Source organism: Leuresthes tenuis, unplaced genomic scaffold (assembly GCF_036924035.1).
Source record: "Leuresthes tenuis unplaced genomic scaffold, fLeuTen1.0.hap1 SCAF_17, whole genome shotgun sequence".
Lineage (NCBI taxonomy): Eukaryota > Metazoa > Chordata > Actinopteri > Atheriniformes > Atherinopsidae > Leuresthes > Leuresthes tenuis.
Window position 1 is genome coordinate 30,551,510 of NW_027325371.1, and position 21,444 is coordinate 30,572,953.

The 21,444-nt window shown below is 43.4% G+C and overlaps 1 protein-coding gene across 4 annotated transcripts in view; it reads right to left on the bottom strand.

Moving 5' to 3' along the window:
• Positions 1–21,444, bottom strand: part of LOC140272973 (voltage-gated potassium channel KCNC1-like) — a 174,524-nt gene that overhangs the window by 97,715 nt on the left and 55,365 nt on the right. For all 4 annotated transcript variants that reach the window (XM_072368499.1, XM_072368498.1, XM_072368497.1 and 1 more), the window contains exons 2-3: positions 7,835–7,966; positions 1,630–2,491 (exon numbers count right to left, since the gene is read on the bottom strand). In XM_072368499.1, the coding sequence (XP_072224600.1) occupies positions 1,630–2,491; positions 7,835–7,966 (994 nt within the window). The remainder of the gene's footprint in view (positions 1–1,629; positions 2,492–7,834; positions 7,967–21,444) is intronic.

Consider the following 21,444-nt stretch of genomic DNA (forward strand, 5'->3'; position numbering starts at 1 on the left):
AAAAAATAATAATAATACATTTTCTATGACTGCATTAAAAAACAACATTTGACCACTTCAACCCGACATAAAACTAAGAGCTGCCTTTAAGCACTCGCCACAAGATTCAGAGCACAAGATGCAGAACATAGCAGTCAGACAAATGATACTTTATCTCTCATTTGATTCACAGTAATTATGTTCTACATAACATATCCACACATTTCCATTTTTCTGTTAATGGCTTTCCCAACCACCTTGATGACCTGCAGTTAGATGTCATTCATTGGGCTGGTTCCTTGCCAACATCATTATCCCTGACAGAATGTGTGTCCCCTTGAGCAAGCACTAACTTAATGGAGGTGGAGCCACAGAACTCCACATTGACTTTGATATTTGATTTTGAGTTTGATTAGAGAGTATCCATTGTGTGTGCATGTGTGTGAGTGTCAAGGAAAAATGGTTGGGAACCTCTGGCCTATAGTACAACATATAATATGCAAGCTATAAAAGGGGCTAAATATGAGTAAACTTGCCAGTACAGACAGTGCTTCACTTTGGAAAGAAGCAGTATAATTAGTTTGTGTGCATGCACACACATAACAAACATGTAACTTCATAAAGTTTCAAAACGTAGTACCCACTTTTCAGAGCAGTATTGTGCTGACAGAAAACCTCTTGTCGGAAAACCTCTTGTCGTATTGTCGAAATTTCGACAATACAATATCATTTCAAGCACTATAGCATTTCATTCATATATATATATCATTTTACAGTCATTTCAAGTAAGGAGACTCCAATTATCAACATTATGGAATAGGGCAATTGGTAAAGAAAAAAAGAGAAAAATTAACCACCACACATATTAGGAGAGAATCGTGCGAATGACAAGAAATGAGTTGTGAAGAAAAAAAATTGTTAGTATTTTATGAGAGGTTGACTTTTTTTTTTTGTTCTATTGGGTGCATAGCTGTAGAAAACTCCTATTGGCTTTAAGACTCTTCTGCATCAGCCTGAAATTGGGCATGGAATAACTTTTTCATCTTTTATAGTCAGTCTAAAACTGACATATTTCTTCAAATTAAATTTGAATGTTTAAATGATTACATAAAATACTAAGCCAGTAAGGTTTCTAACTTCTTATTTGTTATTTTTCTCAATTTGGAATGATTTGTAATTGCCTGCTGTTGGAAAACCAATGGCACCTTAGGTTCTGGTAATAGGTTTTCAACCAAGAGGGCCAAGGGCATAGGGTTGGGATTTTTACCATTTTATTGCAACATTGAACTAAACAAGTGAAAAACTAAACAATTACAGGTGCCAATAAATCTACAACATAAAGATGGATTTTGGTATTAATGAAACATGAGGGTATAAAAGTTTAACTTGAGGAAAAGATATCCACTGATTTACCTTTCCTCGGATTAACATATGAATTTTTTTCCAATTATTTTTCTGAATTGTTCCGTTTACAATGCCTATGTTGACCATGACATTTTAATGATGAACTTCATTTCAGAATGTATTTTCCCTTTTAAGAGTTCAATAAAAGAATGAATAAACAAAAAAATATTTTTTCTTTGAATTTTGGAGTTTCATGACTTTTGTGAAACTCTGTAACATGCATGCTTAATCTGTGCTTTCACTTACCTGCCCTGTTTATCTCAATGATCTCTTCCTGTGCAAGTGGGCAATCTCCGGTACCCATCATACTCCCAGATCCCACCATGCCTGGCCCGAGCACATTGCCCATTAGCCTGTGTGGAGAGGCAGTCGCCATAGCCAGAGCATCTGGTTTGCAGTAGTTAGGGCTGCCTGGTTGTGGTGCTCTTGGGATGTGCTTGTTCCTCTTCTTGGGGAGCTTCTGCTTGGCCATGGCCAGGGAGTAGTACATGCCAAAATTGTTGACAATGACAGGCACAGGCATAGCTATAGTCAGTACACCTGCCAAGGCACAGAGGGCACCCACCAGCATTCCTGACCATGTCTCAGGGTACATATCCCCATATCCCAGAGTGGTCATGGTTACTACAGCCCACCAGAAGCCGATGGGGATGTTCTTAAAGTTGGTGTGGGCCGCAGCTGTTGGATCATCTGGATCAGCTCCAATACGTTCAGCATAGTAGATCATGGTAGCAAAGATGAGGACGCCCAGTGCCAGGAAAATGATTAGCAGCAAGAACTCATTGGTGCTTGCCCGCAGGGTGTGGCCCAGGACCCGTAAACCGACAAAATGGCGGGTCAGCTTGAATATACGCAAAATACGGACAAAGCGTACCACACGCAGGAAGCTCAACACATCTTTGGCTGTTTTGGAAGAGAGGCCGCTAAGCGCCACCTCCAGGTAAAAGGGCACAATAGCTACAAAGTCTATGATGTTGAGGGTGCTGCGGAAGAACTCTGCCTTGTCAGGGCAGAAGATGACACGCAACATTACCTCAATAGTAAACCAGATGACACAGACACCCTCCACATATGTCAGCCACCCATCTGTGACAACTTCATACACAATCTGTGGAGTGAAAGACAAAAGCAAAAGATGAATAAATTTAATAATTTCACCAAATTAATTCATTAAATTATTGCAAGGTACACAAGTACAATATCACATTACCCCAAATGTTTTCACCATCTCAGTGTAATATGCATTTTAACTTTAGACATGAATGTGATTTTAATGACTGGACGGTGGTATGGTTGTTAGCACTGTCATGTGCACCAACAAGGAAGTCTGGGTTGAGAACTTTTTGTGTGAACTTTTTTTCGCATGTTTTCTCTTGGTACTCAGGCTTACAGCCACAGTCCAAAAACATGTGTTGTGTGTGTTCCTTGTGATAAACTGAAAGAATTACTTTTATTTGTGAGATACTAATCTGTTCATTACCTCCTTCCATCATTGACAAACATAAATACCACTTACATACTAATGAAACTTAGTAGAGATAACAGTTGTAGTATTTTGGTCTTAGCTCCAATTACGTTATAATCTTCGATTTTAAAAAAAGGCAGCTCAACAGTGCCTTTAATAAGGGGTACATACTTTTAGAGATTATATAGAGACTTGTAATTCACCCCAGACCACTATACTTGATGGTTAATAAGGAAGATGGATCTTATAATCTCTCCATTGTATAATTTGGTTTTCATTGTGATTCTAGGAGCTTGAATAAGGGAAACTGGACTTCTTCTTGGATCTTGACGGCATTTCACTTCTCATCGAAAAAGCTTCTTCAGTTCTAAACTTTAGGCAGAGAAGGGTTATTCACGCTTGGTAGGTCATTACGTATCATTGAACCCCCTGACCAATGTGCGTGTCGTTTAAGTCATTCTCCCCTATAAATTGTCTAACTGTCTGAAAGAACAAGTTTTGGTCACAGGATCCAGTGGTTGTGAAACAGCCTAGGGAGGAGAGACCATGCTGCATTGTAAGTACTGGGAAGGTGATACCTGAGCACACCTGCTCGGTTCAAAGATGTTTTTTCCTTTTTAACATAGATGGCTTCCTTGACTCCTCTCTCAAACTTCTCTTTCTAGATTGTGTATATTACTGTCCTAATAAGTGTGTCCCTTCTCATTAAGATGCAAGTACACTGCTGAGTCTTGACCTGAAGAGCTGGTTTTCCTATTTTGTGCCATGCACTTTTGAAGCTGTATTTTGGTTTTATTTGGTTTCTCTTATATAGAAGTTTGTGCACTCCTCGCTGCACTGCACTGCACTCAGTCTGTGTTTGGGTGTTTTGTCCTTTGGGTGAACCAGTCTCTGTCTGAGAGTGTTCTTGGGTTTGAATTGCAGTGGAATGTCATCTTTGGAGAATATACTTCTAAGTTTCTCGGAGAATCCTGCCACATCCATCCATCCATCCATCCATCCATCCATCCATCTATACATCTATCCATCCATCCATCCATCATCTACCGCTTATCCGGGGGTCGGGTCGCGGAGGCAGCAGCTTTAACAGAGAAAACCAGACGTCCTTGTCCCCGGCCACTTCCTCCAATTTTTCCCTGAGGCGTTCCCAGGCCAGCCGAGAGACATAATCTCTCCAACGTGTCCTGGGTCTTCCCCGGGGTCTCCTCTCAGTGGGAGGCGTCCAGGGGGCATCCTAACCAGATGCCCGAGCCACCTCATCTGACTCCTCTCAATGCGGAGGAGCAGCGGTTCTATTCCGAGCCCCTCCCGGATGACTGAGCTTCTCACCCTATCTCTAACGGAGAGCCCAGACACCCTGCGGAGGAAACTCATTTCGGCTGCTTGTATTCGCGATCTCATTCTTTCGGTCACTACCCACAACTCGTGACCATAGGTGAGACTGGGAACGTAGACTGACCAATTAATAGAGAGCTTCGCCTTCTGGCTCAGTTCCTTCTTCACAAAGACGGGTCGGTGCAGAGCCCGCAACACTGCAGAGGCTGCACCGATCCGCCCGTCAACCTCATGCTCCATTCGTCCCTCACTTGTGAACAAGACCCCGAGATACTTGAACTCCTCCACTTGGGGAAAGATCTCATTCCTGACCTGGAGAGAGCATTCCACCCTTTTCCGGCTGAGAACCATAGTCTCGGATTTGTAGGTGCGGATTCTCATCCCAGCCGCTTCACACGCGGCTGTGAATTGCTCCAGTGAGAGATGAAGGTCACGACCTGACAACACTAACAGAACCACATCATCCGCAAAAAGCAGAGACCCAATTCTGAGGTCACCAAATCGGACACCCTCAACGCCCTGACTGCGCCTAGAAATTGTGTCCCTAAAAGTTATGAACAGAATTGGTGACCAAGGGCAGCCCTGACGGAGTCCAACCCTCAACGGAAACGTATCCTACTTACTGCCGGCAATGCGGACCAAACTCTGACACCGGTCATACAGAGACCGAACAGCCCCTATCAAGGGGTCAGGCACTCCATATTCCCGGAGCATCCCCTACAGGACTCCCCAAGGGACACGGTCGAACGCTTTCTCCAAGTCCAAAAAACACATGTAGACCGGTTGGGCGAACTCCCAAGCACCCTCCAGGATCCTGCCGAGGGTATAGAGCTGGTCCACTGTTCCACGGCCAGGACGAAAAACCACACTGCACCTCCTCAATCTGAGATTCGACTATCTGACGGATCCTCCTCTCCAGTACCCCCGAATAGATCTTCCCAGGGTGGCTGAGGAGTGTGATGCCCCTGTAGTTGGAACACACCCTCCGGTCCCCCATTTAAAAGATGGGGACCACCACCCCGATCTGCCAGTCCAGAGGCACTGTCCCCGATGTCCATGCGATGCTGCAGAGGCGTGTCAGCCAAGACAGCCCTACAACATCCAGAGCCCTGAGAAACTCAAGACGGACCTCATCCACCCCTGGGGCCCTGCCGCCGAGGAGCTTTTTGATCACCTCGGCAACCTCAGCCCCAGAAATGGGAGGCCCCGTCTTCGAGCTCTCCGACTCTGAGGGCGTGTCGGTAGGATTGAGGAGGTCCTCGAAGTATTTCCCCGACCGACTCACAACATGTCTAGTTGAGGTCAGCAAAGCTCGTTCCCCACCATACACAGTGTTGACTGTGAGCCGCTTCCCCCCCTCACCGAACTCCTCCCAGGCCCGAGTTTTCGCCTCGGCAACCGACGAGGCCGCGACCCGCTTGGCCTGTCAGTACCCATCATCTGCTTCCAGAGTCTCACTGGCCAAGAAGGCCTGATAAGACTCACCACTGGCCTCACCACTGGCCTCACCACTGATGTCCACCAGCAGGTTCGGGGGTAGCCGCCTCGACAATGGAGGCATGGAACATGGCCCATTTGGACTCAATGTCCCCCACCTCCCCCAGGATATGGTTAAAGTTCTGCCGGAGGTGAGAGTTAAAGCTCCTCCTGATGGGGGATTGTGACAAACGTTCCCAGGAGACCCTCACAATACGTTTGGGCCTGCCAGGTCTGATCGGCATCCTCCCCCACCAGCAGAGCCAACTCACCACCAGGTGGTGATCAGTTGACAGCTCCGCCCCTCTCTTCACCCGAGTGTCCAGGACATATGGCTGCAAGTCAGACGATACAACCACAAAGTCTATCATCAAACTGTGGCCAAGGGTGTCTTAGTGCCAAGTGCACATATGGACACCCTTATGCCTGAACAAGGTGTTCGTTATGGACAGTCCATGACTGGCACAGAAGTCCAACAACATAACACCTCTCTGATTCAGATCGGGGGGGGGGGGGCGTTCCTCTCAATCACACCCTTCCAGGTCTCACTGTCATTGCCCACGTGGGCATTGAAGTCCCCCAGCAGAACGAGGGAGTCTCCGACACAGACACCCTCAGTCAGCACAAGCAACAGTCAAGACCCGTCCCCCCACCCGAAGCCGGAGGGAGGCTCTCGTCCACTGGGGTAAACCCCAATGTACAGGCACACAGCTGGGGGGCAATAAGTATGCCCACACCTGCTCTGCGCCTCTCACCACGGGCAACTCCAGAGTGAAAGAGAGTCCAACCCCTCTCAAGAGGAGTGGTTCCAGAGCCTAAACCGTGCGTCAAGGTGAGTCTGACTATATCTAGCTGGAACCGCTCAGCCTCGCGCACCAGCTCCTTCCCCAACAGAGAGGTGACATTCCACATCCCAAGAGCTAGCTTCAGTAGCCGAGGATCAGACCGCCAAGACCTCTACCTTCGGCTACTACCCAGCTCATATTGCACCCAACCCCCTTGGCCCCTCCCATGGGTGGTGAGCCCATCGGAAGGGGGACCCACGTCAAGTGTTCGGGCTATGCCCGACCGAGCCCCATGGGCACAGGCCTGGCCACCAGGCGCTCGCTGCCGGCCCCCACCTCCGGGCCCCACCTCCGGGCCTGGCTCCAGGGGGAGGCACCGGTGACCCACAAGGGATGACGCCGTCCAAATTTATTTTCCATCATAAGGGGTCTTCCTGCCACATATGTAATTACAATATGTTTGCACCTTCTTATAACAGTAAAGTACATTGTCGAGTTTCCCTAGTTCAAGGTCTTAACATGACCTGGATGACTGAGAATCTACATCAATGTTTTACATTGTGGTTTAAACAAGTTTTTGCTTTAATTTAGAATGTAAAAGGAATATCTACTGTACATTAAGCAAGTGGGGGCGTGCAGCCTATCCTGGCTGCTATTAGGTGAGAGACGTTGTACAACCTACACAAGTCGCCAGACCTTCAAAGAGTCTAACAACTAGATTACACTCATTCCAAATGTCAATTTAGAATCACCAGTCAACCTAACATCCATGCTTTGGACTGTGGGAGGAAGCCGAAGTACACAGAGAGAGCCCATGTGTTCACAGGGAGAATACGCAAACCCCACACAGAAAGACCAGAGTCGAGATTTAAACAAGGAACCTCCTTGCTGACAGGCGACAGTATTAACCACCACACCACCTTGCAATCTGACTTTGATCAATATCGATTGAAATTTGTATTATCTGGTAGCTCATATTCTGTGTCCTAAGTTTTCTTCCGGAACCTGCATTTTTGTGTTAGCACTGTAGATGGACTATTTTGATTTAGTTATATGTACTTACAATGGCAAAGGTTATTCTGATTAACATTTTGATTAGACAAAGGTGTGGATTATGTTCCTGTGTTGCTGACGGATCTATATTGTTTTGAACATTTTCCAATGTATTACATTTATTATCCCGCAAAAGTCAGATTTCACTCTAAATTGGTAGAACGCAGACATTCAGACATTCAGACATTCATTTTTAAGATGACTGTCCATGAACAGAACTGAAATTTATAGGGGGATGAGTGAATATTTAATATTTTTGTCATTCATTATTCCCCCACTCAAATAAATCTAATCCAGATGGGATTAAAAAAACTATTTCTCTGAAACTTCACTGTACCTCCTCATGTGTTGCGTTGCCAACAGTGATGTTCTCTGTTTTGTTGTAGATGGTGTTGAAGGCCTCATGGGTCTCCAGACAGAAGGTAGAGATTGACAAAAGGATGAAGAAGAGTGAAGCAAGTGCCACATACTGCAGAAAGAGAAACAGAGAGATGGGTAAAAGAGAGGTTTGACAATTTTGCCTCAATTTTATATCTTTATTCAAATAGCATGATTTGAAATGTCACTCTTGCACACCAAAATGATTCTGGTTGGATGAAACTTTTCTTATTAACATTTTAGAATTCATATGATCATTGACAGATGAAAAGAAGTGGTTTAAGCAGGTGTTGTGCAGTATCAAGAGACTGCACAAAAACATTGAGGGATCTTCTATACCCGCTTAATCTGTTGGTCGGGTCGCCGAATATAATTATTCTGGCTCTCTCCTTTCGCCTCTGCACTCTGATTCAATGCAGAAGATCTCAGTGGGCAGTGATCTTTCAGGGTGTGCTGTTGTTCATCCAAAACCAAGGTTTTTCTCCGTTGCCTGCGTGTATTTCTTTTATATCATGTTTCAGCAGCGAAGCCAGAACAAAAGCAAATTAAAACAAACAAACAAAAAAGTAGCCTATGGTGATTCCCGCCATTTGCAGAAGCTACAGCCATTGTACTGTACCATTGTTGCACCATAGCAACGTTCAAAACTGAAACTAACAAACTGAAGCTTGCATATATTCCCTGAAGGAAGTAAAATGTTTGTAAAAAGTTAATTTTTCGCTTTCAACGAAGTATGATAATGTCGAAACCATTTAAAAATGTTTATTTTCCTCTGTGAATAAAAGCACGTCAGCCCTGACTTCAGGCTTTGCACAGGTGCACTGGTCGCTCGTGTTGATGGATATTCTTAGGATTAGGCACGAAAATCTGTGCATAACTTTTCGTACGTTTTCATACGAACTGTGGATGAGAGCAGCCTGGTTTTAACCTGCAATTGTAGATGTTACAAAGAATGGTGTTCAGACATTGATTTATGATTTATTTTCTCTCAAGTGTTCTTGAGCCCATGCGGTAATTTTCTGTTTCATGTACTGTTGATGATGGAATATTCAAAGTCTAAAAATGTTACATTGAGAAACATTATTCCAAAATTGCTCAACAATTTTAGATTAATTATTTTGGCAGATGGCTCTGCTCATCTTTACATCTGACAGACTCTGTAAGGTGATTTTTTTATAACCAGTAATGTCTCTGATTTGTTGCCAAATAACCTAACTAGTTGCCAAATAACCTAACTTGTTGTAATATGTTCTTCTAGCTGTGTCTTTTAGGTACCACTTACTTTTTCAGCCCTTTTGTTGTAAACAAATTATTTGTTTTCTATGTTCTATTGTGACTTAAGCGTTGGTTTATAATCTTTGTAAGTCAATGTATTCTGCTTTTATTTACATGTTTGACAGCATGCCACCTTTTTTGGAATTGGTGTTGTGAATGGATGAATGAGAAACACATTGTGAAGCTTCAAAGGGGAATACTTAAAATTTTTTTGGCCTAGTACATACATCTCTGTCAATATTATGTGTGTGTCTGTAAAAAACATTTGTAAATGTTATATTACATTTAACTGCTATGAACATGTATTTGTGCATACGTGTATTTGCATGTGTGAGTGTGTGTCAGGTCAGCAATGAAGACAGACAGATGAAGTATAACTCCAAGCCTCAGAGAGCACTTTGAATCCCACATCTTATTATGATGGTCTAATTTAACAATGCTATATACAGCTGCCCTAAATCCTCTCCACCCCCCACCCCCAGATACAAAGACACACACACCTTAAGATATGAGAGCATTTGCAAAAATACATACACCCACAACTGCTTTCAGTTCATTACTTGAGAGGATTTTACGTTGCCATACATTGTTCTTAAAGAGATGTACCCTATACAGAGAGCACGTTGATGTTTTATGGGTGTGGGGCATGTTGCCTGAAAGTAACTTTGACCCTAAACTTAACCTAAACTTGACATTAGTTTGACCATTACTTAAACTTAGCCTATTTCCCCATACTAAAATGAAAACTATAACTTATGGAAACCAGCTTTTGGCTCCCAAAAGCAAGTTGGGTTCTTTTGGGACAATCTGACTCTGAAAACAGATTTATGCAACTTCAGCATAAGTAATGTAAAGCTGCATTTTGAACAGCAGCATTCAGAACAGCCCAGGGCTTGTTTTCCAGGAGCTACAAGATTATTTCAGCCCAAGGATCTGTTGCATTTCTGCTTTGTCTCAAGGTAGATCAGAAAAATTATGTTAGCTTAAATATGTTGATCCATCCCAATAGCGCTCATCAGAGGCTAGCACTGCTGTGCTGAGCCTAATCACGTTCATCAGAGGCTAGCACTGCTGTGCTGAGCCTAATCACGTTCATCAGAGGCTAGCACTGCTGTGCTGAACCTAATCACGTACAGTAGTATCAACAGGAAGTTTTCTTCAGCTATATAAAACCAAAATATGCTCATGCTACACACTTTTTTTGACTTTGAGGTGTTTTTATTTCTGCCTTAGAGCATGACTGCTGTAAAACAATCAAAATCGACTGTTTTATTGCTCTAAATCACATTTTAATTGGTATGACTGCTGCTGCCTCTGTTATCCTCCATGGATGACGTGCACTGACCCATTGATCAGGGTACAGTCCAAATAATGAAGTGCATTTTTGCTATATTAACAAAAAATATAACCATGTGAAACATCCAAACCGAATCCCTATCTCTTGCTCCATCAAAGGTTGCTAGAAACTTGGGTGTCATGATTGATGACCAACTAACCTTCAAAGATCACGTTACCTCGGTTGCTCGTTCATGCCGCTTTGCATTACTAAACATAAGAAAGATCAGACCATACCTGACCCAACATGCCACCCAGCTCCTGGTGCAGGCCATGGTCATCTCCCACCTTAACTACTGCAACGCTCTCCTAACTGGTCTCCCAGCCTGTGCTGTGAAACCTCTGCAGATGATCCAGAACGCGACGGCGCGTCTGGTCTTCAATCAGCCTAAAAGAGCACACGTCACCCCTCTGTTTATTGAACTCCACTGGCTACCCTTAGCCGCCAGCATCAAATTCAAGTCACTGATGTTAGCCTACAAAGTGCTTAATGGAACGGCTCCCATCTACTTGAATGCTCTTGCAAAGGCTTATGTCACAACTCGGTCCCTCCGTTCGTCCCAGGATTGTCGTCTAGCAGTGCCTACACCACTCCTAAGACAATCCAAACTCTTTTCATGTGTCGTCCCACGATGGTGGAATGACCTACCGAGCGCTACCAGAACAGGGGCGTCCCTGTCTATCTTCAAGAAGCTCTTGAAAACCCAGCTCTTCAGAGAGCATCTCCTATCCTAGCACTTACCTTGTACTTCCCTACCCCCTCTATCTCTGCACTTTATCTTTCTGCACTTCTTTCTATGCCTACACCCTATCTCTACTCTGTCACCTCTGACATAGTCAGACTAGTGGGTTCCTTCTATGTAGTTTATTGTTAGCTTTATATAGCTTGTTAAATCTTCATTTGTAAGTCGCTTTGGATAAAAGCGTCTGCTAAATACATAAACATAAACATTATGTTGCAGTGTGAATATTTGTGTTTATACATAACTATGAAAGAGATCATAGATATTTTTATTACCCTAATTTCACTGCTCTCTTGTCAAAAGTGAAGCATAATTTAATTATAATTTATTATCCAGCACCACCCCCAGGTATTTGCAGGACTGAACAGTCTCTATCTCCCCTCCATCAATGCAGACTAACTGGTATGGAGTTTTAGATCTCCTGGAGTCCATCACCAGCTCTTTGGTTTTGATTGTGTTCAGGAGCAAAAGGTATTTTTTGTCCATTTATGTCCATCCTAAAATACTTTGGTCTGGCAGTCATTTGACTAGACATAGTCTATGATCCACGATGTCAGGGAGGGAGCCACACCCATACCTGGAAGCTTGTCTTTCAGTATGGGAGGCCGTATGGTGTTGAAGGCACTGGGGAAGTCAAAGAACATGATTCTCACATATGAATCAGGCACATCCAGACAAGCATATGCCCGATGCAGCATGTACAGAATCGCGTCTTCCATGTGTTTCTGGTAGGCAAACTAGAGGGGGTCAAGATCCTCAGCAACCTGCAATCTCATGCGATGAACAAGAAGTCTCTCCAAGCTCTTCATGATATAAGATGTCAAAGCCACCGGTCTGTAGTCATTCAGCTCCACCATGAGACAAGATGTTTTCCACAGCACCGGGACTTTTTCCATCTGAAGGCTCATATTGAAGAGCCTATGAAGAGGGACAGCTACTTGACCAGCACATTCCCTCAGAAGTCTTGGATAGACTCCATCTGGACCTGCAGCCCTCCCTGACTGAAGTCTCCTGAGCTCAGCTCAGCTCAAACCGTCTCTATAGTTAGACAAAGAGGTTGTAGCGGAGGGATGACGACAGGAGTGATGTTGCTATCAATTTTAGAGATGGGGGTGCAGCTGAACAGAGGAGGGTAAGTGGTGGGACTTGCTGCAGAGGTGGAGGTGCAGCTGAACTGAGGAGGCCAGGCAGTGGTAGCTGCCACAGATGTGGAGGAGCAGCTGTGCTCAGGATACCTGGTGCTGGAAGCTGCCGCAGAGGTGGATGTGCAGCTGGGGTCAGGAGGTCTAGTGGTGGAAGCTGCTGCAGAGGTGGAGGTGTAGCTTGACTCAAAATACCTGGTGGTGGAAGCTGCTGAAGAGGTGGAGGTGCAGTCAGGTGGAGGAGGAGGCTTGGTGATGCGAGTTGCAATTGAGGTGGAAGTACAGCTGGGCAGTGGAAGGCGTATAGAGGAAGCAGCTGAAGTGGTGGGGGGGCAGCAGCAGAGGTGGAAAAAGTCACACTATCAAACCTGTTGTAATATTGAAACAGTCAGGCAGGAGGATAGAGAGACGTGGTTGAAATCCCCTATGACTGCAATGAATGCCTCAGGATGCTGGGTCTGTAGCCTAGCAACGGCGTCATGGATGACATCACACGTCGTTGTTGGTGCTGCCCTCGGTGAAATGTAAACAACGATGATGACTGTATAACTCTCTGGGTGCATAGAACGCTCGGAAACCAACTGACAGCAGTTCAATGTCTCTATGTCTATCTGTCATTAGGTATAGAGGTTCCTAGTTTGAGATCCTTAAGCAGATTATTCAGTCAATGGTGCAGTGTAGAAAAATACAGCTTTCCCTAACTTGATTTAAGGTCTATGAAACACTGAAAAGCAACCACTTTACGTGACTGATAACCACTAGAGCTGAGACAAAAAGTGAGCAGAGGGAACCTGGAAGTGTACCTACTATTACTTTGGAGACAAAGCTATTCTAATGCTTTTGGCAGTGAACTATTAATGATGTCAAACCCACCATGTTCAAAGAAAGAAAGTGATGAATAAGAAAGTTTACATTTCTAATGAGACATAGGGACGTCTGGTACAATGACTCAACACTTCCTAAAATGGAGGACTGCCCATACATATTTATTATTTGCATTAAAAGCAAAATCCAATTTGTTTTGTAAATAAAAGCCATAATTCACTTAAATTTTTTTTAATGACATTAAATGAGAACACTTTGTTCCATTCCTATAGTGAAATAACTTATGGGAGGATGCATGTCCTTTCAATCAATTTGGTGCACAGGAAGGCAAGCGACATCAAAACAGGAGAAAAAAAAAAGCGGCGGCGTGTTTATATTATGATTCTGAGGGGAGAAGTCAGCGGACTTGACCACCACATGAAATTTGCAAGGTTCTGTGAGCCCTTCAGCAGAATCAAACATGGTGCGCTTCTGTACTAACAAACATTTGAGCAACTGAATAACTTTTCCAGCTTAACCTTGGAGTTAAGAGAATTATATTTTCAGAAAAAAAGTGTCCGATCTCAAACACTCTGAAGCACAGCAAAGAAAGGTTGGGCAGCATGAGGGATTACATTGATGAGTGTTTTGACTGGATCGTCATGGGAATACTCAACCAAACTTCATCTACAAGCAAAACATATCCAAGCTCCAAAAGAAATCGCACTGAAAACGAACCCTGAGCGACTTCTCCAACTAAAAATGATTTAACTGACATTCTGACGTCCATCGATAAGAGATTATCCAGTTTCGCCCGGTTTTACTTTCCAGATTCTATGCAGAGATTCTCCATAGAGAGTTCCAGGCAGGTGTTCAGCCAGCAAGAGGTGCAGATGCTGGCTGCGGAGAACGTGACCCTCAGCGAGTCAGTGAAATCACTCACCAAAGGAATAACCTGACTTTCCAAAGAAAACAAAAAAAATTTAAAAACTCTTATTGATCTCCAGGCTCAGATAACATTCAGTGCGGTTACATGCAGGCCATCAGATCAGATTAATGGCTAAATTACCATAAGATTGAGTTATTCAGCTCATGTAGACACCTTAATCTGACAAGAAATCGAATCGGATCGGGTTACTTGTGATCGAATTAAGATCCTGGGATAACTCAATTCAAATGTCCACTGAACGTGCATGTCGACGACAGTGGATCGGATCAAGCGTTCTGCGCATGCTCAAGATTTTTTCCCGCGATCGTCACCCAGAACTCGAAGGAGATGATATTACTGTTATCACCGCCATCAGAAAGAAACAAACAACGCGATGGAGAATGCGCCGTCATGCATCGCGTTTGTGCCATGCTCATCACAAATGTAGAGGGACATAGCTTCATCTTGCTCTTCGTTCGCTATCTTTCTCGAATGCCTTCGTTTTGTTGTTGTTGGTGGTGAAGACGTGAACCGGAAGTGGCTCTATTAGCGATAGTTGAAATGGGTACAGTGCTACCTGTCGTACTGCGGTATTGCATGCTTTGTGCCAGTGAGTCGATTCCTTCACTGCCATATATCCAAGGATAATTACCCTTGCTCAGATAAGGAGCATAACACAACTATAGCAATAAGTTAATCTCATCATGTAAACCCACTGATTCTGTTCTCAGGAATACAGGAGCTGTCACACCGCACTCATCTGGGTTTGTTTTGTTTTGTCTTGTCTTCTTGTCTTGTCATTTCCTGTTTTGTTTTGAAATAGTAACTCTCCTCTCCTTTCAGGTCACTTGCTCTTCTTCATGTGTCACCAGTCTAATTGTCTTCCCTGATTCCTGATTGTGTCCACCTGTTCCCCACTCCCCTAGATGTGTACTTATAGTCTACGTATCTGGCCTAGTTGTGCAGGTCCTGGTGTCCAATTGGATGCCCTGATGCCTCTGAAGTGTCCGTTGGGTTTTTTGGGGGGACTGTGGTGGGTCAGCACCCACCACAGTCACACAGTGGTGGGTCAGCACCCACCACAGTCACACAGTGGTTCACAGTCTCTGAATACACGGTATTCAGATCACCATTCTGCTTGCCATAATGCTGAACATGGTTAAAAAAAAAAAGAGTGATACAGGGTGGGTGGTTGGAACCTGGATGCCAATGCCTTTCCTGGTCCACGGCAAGTCACCAGTGATAGAGAGATCTTGATGTTTGATATCAAAGCCAATACTTTTATTTCTACTGAGTATTTCTTTCGTCCCACTTGTAAAATGAATCATGAATAAAAAATTAACATTGTAGCATGGCATTCCCTGTAGGTGGCCAATCAATATGGCTGTGTTACAAATGTGCAGTTATTGCAAAAAACCTGTTGGCGACATGACGCTTGTAATTTCAGCAAGTTTACCATTTCAATAGAGTAAGTGGGGTAAATAGGTTAATTTAGCATATTCAATAATTATTACAATTAAGCTTCATTACACTTTTCCTACCTATGGATCTGATGTGGACTGACAAACCGACTGCCAAACCAACTTGTGACCAATGATCCATGTTGGACAGAACCAGCTCCCCAGACGAACAGTATCTTCTACTGTTCGTCTGGGGAGTGGGATTTTTTTTAGTTTGTTTATTTTTGTTTGTAGTGAATTTTAGTAGAATGCTAAGTTTAAAGACTAATTCAATAATTAAATTGCATAATTTGGGGGACTTTATTGTCTGTTTACAGTTTCAGTTTACAGTCCCTTAATAATAGGGATTAAGTTGTTTCACTTGCATCACTGGTAATGGTGATAATGATGCATTGATAATGCTTGATATTTACCCTTCATGTAGGGTAAATATTTATATATGTATATATATAATAGTTACTTAATACTGTATCTATACTGTATATTATGTCGTTAAAATAATTCAAATTTCACTGTACATGGTGTTTCACAAGTCATTTTGAAACAGGAGACATTAGACAAAAAAGAATAATATGAAGGTGTTGGACTGAGAACTAATTGGAAAATCCAAACTGTTCAATCTGAACACTCAGGCCACTCATGCACCACAATGTCGAGTCTGTTTAGCTCCAGAGAAAAACCTGAGGAAAGTAACAGATAATGGGCGGCCAGGCCCAGGAAGCCAACAACTGTCTAACAACTGCTATGCACCACCTGTACCAAACCAGGTGGGAGAGATCCTTGGCAGAGTATATCCAGGATCCTGCAATCAAGCTTTGCAGCTTGATGTCTAATTTCAAATCAATAGATTGTACTAATATTTCATAGTTCCACAGGGTTCTGTGCTTAGACTGATTCTTTTCACTTTATACATGCTTCCATTAGGTAAAATGATTAGACAACACAGTGTAAATTTCCATTGTTATGCTGATGATACTCAGCTGTACTTATTTATGAAACCAGATGAAACCAATAGGTTGGTCAGACTACAAGCACGTCTTAAAGCCATAAAGACCTGGATGACTCAGAACTTTCTTCTTCTACATTCATACAAAACAGCTCCATCTCCACCTCTGCAGTAATTCTCACTGTCAGGCCTCCTCTGCCCAGCTGTCCCTCCACCTCTGCAGCGGCTCCCATTGCCATGCCTCCTCGGACCAAGTGTACCTCCACCTCTGCAGCAGCTTCCACCCTCTGGCCTCCTCTGCCCAGCTACACCTCCACCTTTGCGGCTACTCCCACCGCCAGGCCTCCTCTGCCCAGTTGCACATCCACCCCTGCGACTGCTCCTTTGAAAATGCCATCTCACAGTAACTGCACCCTCAACCCAATCTCTGTGACTCTCTGTGATACCAACATCACTTCTTGCGCCATCCCTCCGCTACAACTTCAGCAACATCTCCTGTCTCTAACTATAGAGGAGGTGGGAGTAGAGCTCAGGAGACTTCGGTCAGGGAAGGCTGTAGGCCCAGTTGGAGTGTGTCCAAGGCTTCTGAAGGACTGTGCAGGACATTGTAGCGTACTTGTGATGATCAGTAAAAGGGGGGAGACCCAAAGAAACCTTTTTCTTTGATCTGTTAGGAGTGGTTTCAAAAGGACAAACCCCCTAATTTACAATCATGAGAAACGGAGTGAAAAAACATTCTAAACAAGGACCTTCCACCTTTAAAAGATTCTGGAGTCAGATTAACATTTGCTCAGCCGGCCAGAGCTGAGTTGAATAAACACAGACTCACCTTTTGGTACCAGATAGATCAGTGAGGTGCGTACCAAGAGCGAACATTACCATCCTTATCTAAAGAGTTGTAAATTAAGACGTGACACTCACCATCCGGACAAAAGATAGACCCTTGTTGGAAATAAAGAAAAGCTTCTGAGCCAGTTTCAGATGGATTAATGAATCTGTTACCAATATGCCTCATAATTACCTACTGACAGGTTTGGTAATGGCGGTGTGGTTTGGTAATAAATAGGGCCGAGTTAAAATAACCAAGTTTTCATTCACGCAGTAAGTCATCATTATAATTAGTCAGAGACCGCTATAGAAATATTAGGTCCCATGTCTCTTTTATCCCTGGGCTATTGAACTGAATCTTTGGTGTTATGTCCTCATTACCATACGTCCAGAGTACTGTCTTAGCCCCATGTTAAATAAATGACCATATATATAAAATCGATCCGTGTTTCATGTTTCTTAAGTAATTCCGGTCAATTCAGAGAGAATTCTAACCTTCAGTAACGACTCTTATTATATATTTTCATACGTTCCTTCCAGCATAAATGATAGGTTGTGCCCCATTTTCTAAACGAGATCTTAAGAATTAATGTCATATCTAGAATGCTAAAACAGCGAGCAGTCCCTCTTCATAGGCTCTTCAATATGACCCTTCAGATGGAAAAGGTTCCGGTGCTGTGCAAGACTTCCTGTCTTATACTGGTGCCCAAATTTGGACGACCAGTGGAGCTGAATGACTACAGACCGGTGGCTTTGATATCACATAATGAAGACCTTGGAGCGGCTCTTTGTCTGTTGCATGAGACTGCAAATTGCTGAGGACTTTGACTCCCTCCAGTTTGCCTATCAGAAACACATAGGAGTGGAAGACACAATTCTGTACATGCTGTACCGGGCATATGCTTATATATATACGCCTGATGTGCCTCATATATGAGAGTCATATTCTTCCAATACCTTCAACACCATATGGCTTCCCATACTGAGAGACAAGTGTCTAGGTATGCGGGTGGCCCCCTCCCTGACATTGTGGATTACAGACTATTAGACTGCCAGACCACAGTATGTCAGAGATGGAATGCAGTACTGGGGCTCCACAGGGTACTGTTTTAACTCCTTTTCTTTTCACTCTCCACACATCGGACTTTAGATATAACTCAGAGTCAGAATCAGCTTTATTTCACCAAGTACGTAGACACATATAGGAAATCTTTGTCGGCAGAGGCAACCTCTCTGATGCACTTTATATACATAAAAACTGTTAATGCCAGTAAAAATCAACAGTTCCAGTATTTTTCAACTGTTCTGTTGTTCTACTGACTGCTGTGGGGAAGAAGCTGCTCCAGTGCCTGTTAGTCCTGGTCTGGAGTACTCTGAGGCGCCTGCCAAATGGAAGCAGTTCAAAGAGACTGTGTGGAGGGTGAGAGGAGTCTTTCATGATGTCCCATGCCCTCTTCTGAGTTCTGGAGCAGTACAGGTCCTGGATAGAGGACAGAGGGGCTCAGATAATGTGTCCTGCAGTCTTTACAGTACGCTGCAGTCTCGATCTGTCCTTCTTGGTTGCAGCACCGAACCAAACAGTCATGGAGGTGCACAGGATGGACTCGATGGCTGTAGTGTAGAACTGCAGCAGCAGCTCCTGAGGTAGACCATGTTTCCTCAAGAGCCAAAGAAAGTACATCCGCTGCTGGGCCTAAAATCCACTAACATCTCCACCATCTTGAGCATGTTCAGCTTCAGATTGTTCTGACTGCACCAGAGCACCAACTGATTCACCTGCTGTCGATATCTTGACTCGTCTCCATCACAGATAAGACCGATTCATGGACTAAACTCTGATACGCTACCTGTTGTGTTCTGACTTTGTTTATTTCATGTACCCAGCTCCCAAATCTGGGTCTGACTCACAATGTATGCTGCAAACGGTGACACGAAGATTTAATTTGATTTGTGTCCGATGGATTGAGACCCCTCCACCAACTTATCACATTATAACGTGATCACTGATTCTGGCATGGCAGCAATACGCTTCCGTGAAAACATTATAAACCAAATGATATAATTTTATGAATGTTATTGAACAAATATGATGCAAGGACCTATGTACAAGAGCTGTTGAGCCTACATTAGATACTCCTCTACAACTCAGGAGGAAGAGCAGTCGCCCATCAATTGGAAGGTTGGTGGTTCGACTCTGGCTTCCCGGGCTACATGTCGAAGTGTCCTTGGGCAAGTCATTGAACCCCACAATGTCTACATCGGTGTATGAATGGTTAGAAAGCACTAGTTATGTATAGATGCAATCAGGGCTGTATGCAGGCCCCAAAAAATACTGAGGTCATGAGTCAGAACTTCCAGGCGGGTTTGGGGGTATGGTCCCCTGGAGGCTTATTGGTTTTGTTTGTTATCAGAAAACATCACCCTCATCCCAAATGATTTGCAAATGAGTCCCATTGTAAACCTTAAGAATGAATTTCATCAAGTCATGGATTAGGAATAAAAAGGAATGAAGTGTCCTGGGACAGAGGGATAATATATACAAATGCTGAAAATCCGTTTAACTACTACTGCAACTTATAGTACCTACATTTTGAGGTCTTAAATTGCCATCAAGTAAAAAAGACAAAAATAAATCTTTAAAAATAACCTATCAATGTAGATGTGTTCTAAATAGACACACTGATAGGCTATAATGAATGAATTGTATATTTTACTATATTTATTTGAATCATTCCTCATTCATATGCATTCTTCATTTGACATATGTTTTCCCTTTAGTGAAGAATATAAACACAGTCAATTACTAAACAGATAGAAATGAAAACAATATACCATTTCAACATCATGTTTTCAGATGTGTCAGAAATCTTAAAAAACCTTGAGGGCGGTGCAGAGCTTTTGAAATTTTGAGGTAAAAATGGGGCATGCTGAGGACCATTATGGTGACTCATGAAGTAAGAGCAAGTTACCACAGAAAATTATTTATTACTATTATTATTATTTTGAAAATTAACCAGATGTTTTATTTTGTTTCTGCGCATGACTTCCTGTCCCACACAGCCGTGTTGCTGTGTTGTACTCCAGCAGAAATATATAACAGGTTCAACATCCAACATTGTGAAAGCAACACTGAATAAATGTTTCATTTTCAATCGAAGACGTCGCTGACATTTCAATCGCAACATGAATGTTGATTCAACTGGTGGAAATTGATTGACGACCGGTACGGAGTTAACCAAAATTAAACTTTGATTCGATGTTTCCTTGCTATCTGAGTAGTACACTGGGCTGCAATAAAAATATTTCTACATGAAAATGCATTTTTTTCTCACAGTCATCTACCACTTAAACTGCTCTCCACCTACATATTTAGCTTAATGTGTTCCTCATACATATATATATATATGTCTATGGCGGTAACAACATGAAGAGAAGCTTCAGAGAAGAGAGGAACAGGTGTAAAGTGGTCCCTCTGAAACCTGCAGTAAAAAGTGTTGAGGTAGTCAGCCAGGACTTTGTTGGCTTCAGTAGTGGGGGCAGGGTGTTGTCTGTAGTTGGTGAAATCCTGCAGGCCTCTCCACACCAACGATGGGTTGTTGGCAGAGAAGTGGTTCCTCAGCTTTTCAGAGTACACTCTCTTGGCCACTCTGATCTCTCTCGTCAGCGTGTTCCTGGCTTGTTAGTACAGGGCCCTGTCCCCACTCCTTTAGGCGTCCTCCTTGGCTCGACAAAGGTGTCTAAGTTTGGCGGTCAACCAGGGTTTGTTGTTGCTTTATGTGTGAAATGTTTTGGTTGGTACACATTAGGGGTGTGATGAGATCTCATGCCACGAGATTTGTGAGCTAGCCAAACTTCTATTTGTGACCTGTGGGGGCAGTAATAAGCTTTTGCTATGTCTAAAGAAGGAGAAGGAAAAGAAGAAGAAGAGGAGAAGGAGGGAAGAAGCAAGCAGTGAGAATTATGTCGGAAAATACCGGTATTACCAATGAAGATGCACCCGCCATGTTCAAATCATTTATTTGGCAGCATTTTGGGTACCCGGCAGAAATGATAAATGGCAGTAGAGTGACTGATAAGACACGGACAATATGTAAGCATTGTATAAAAA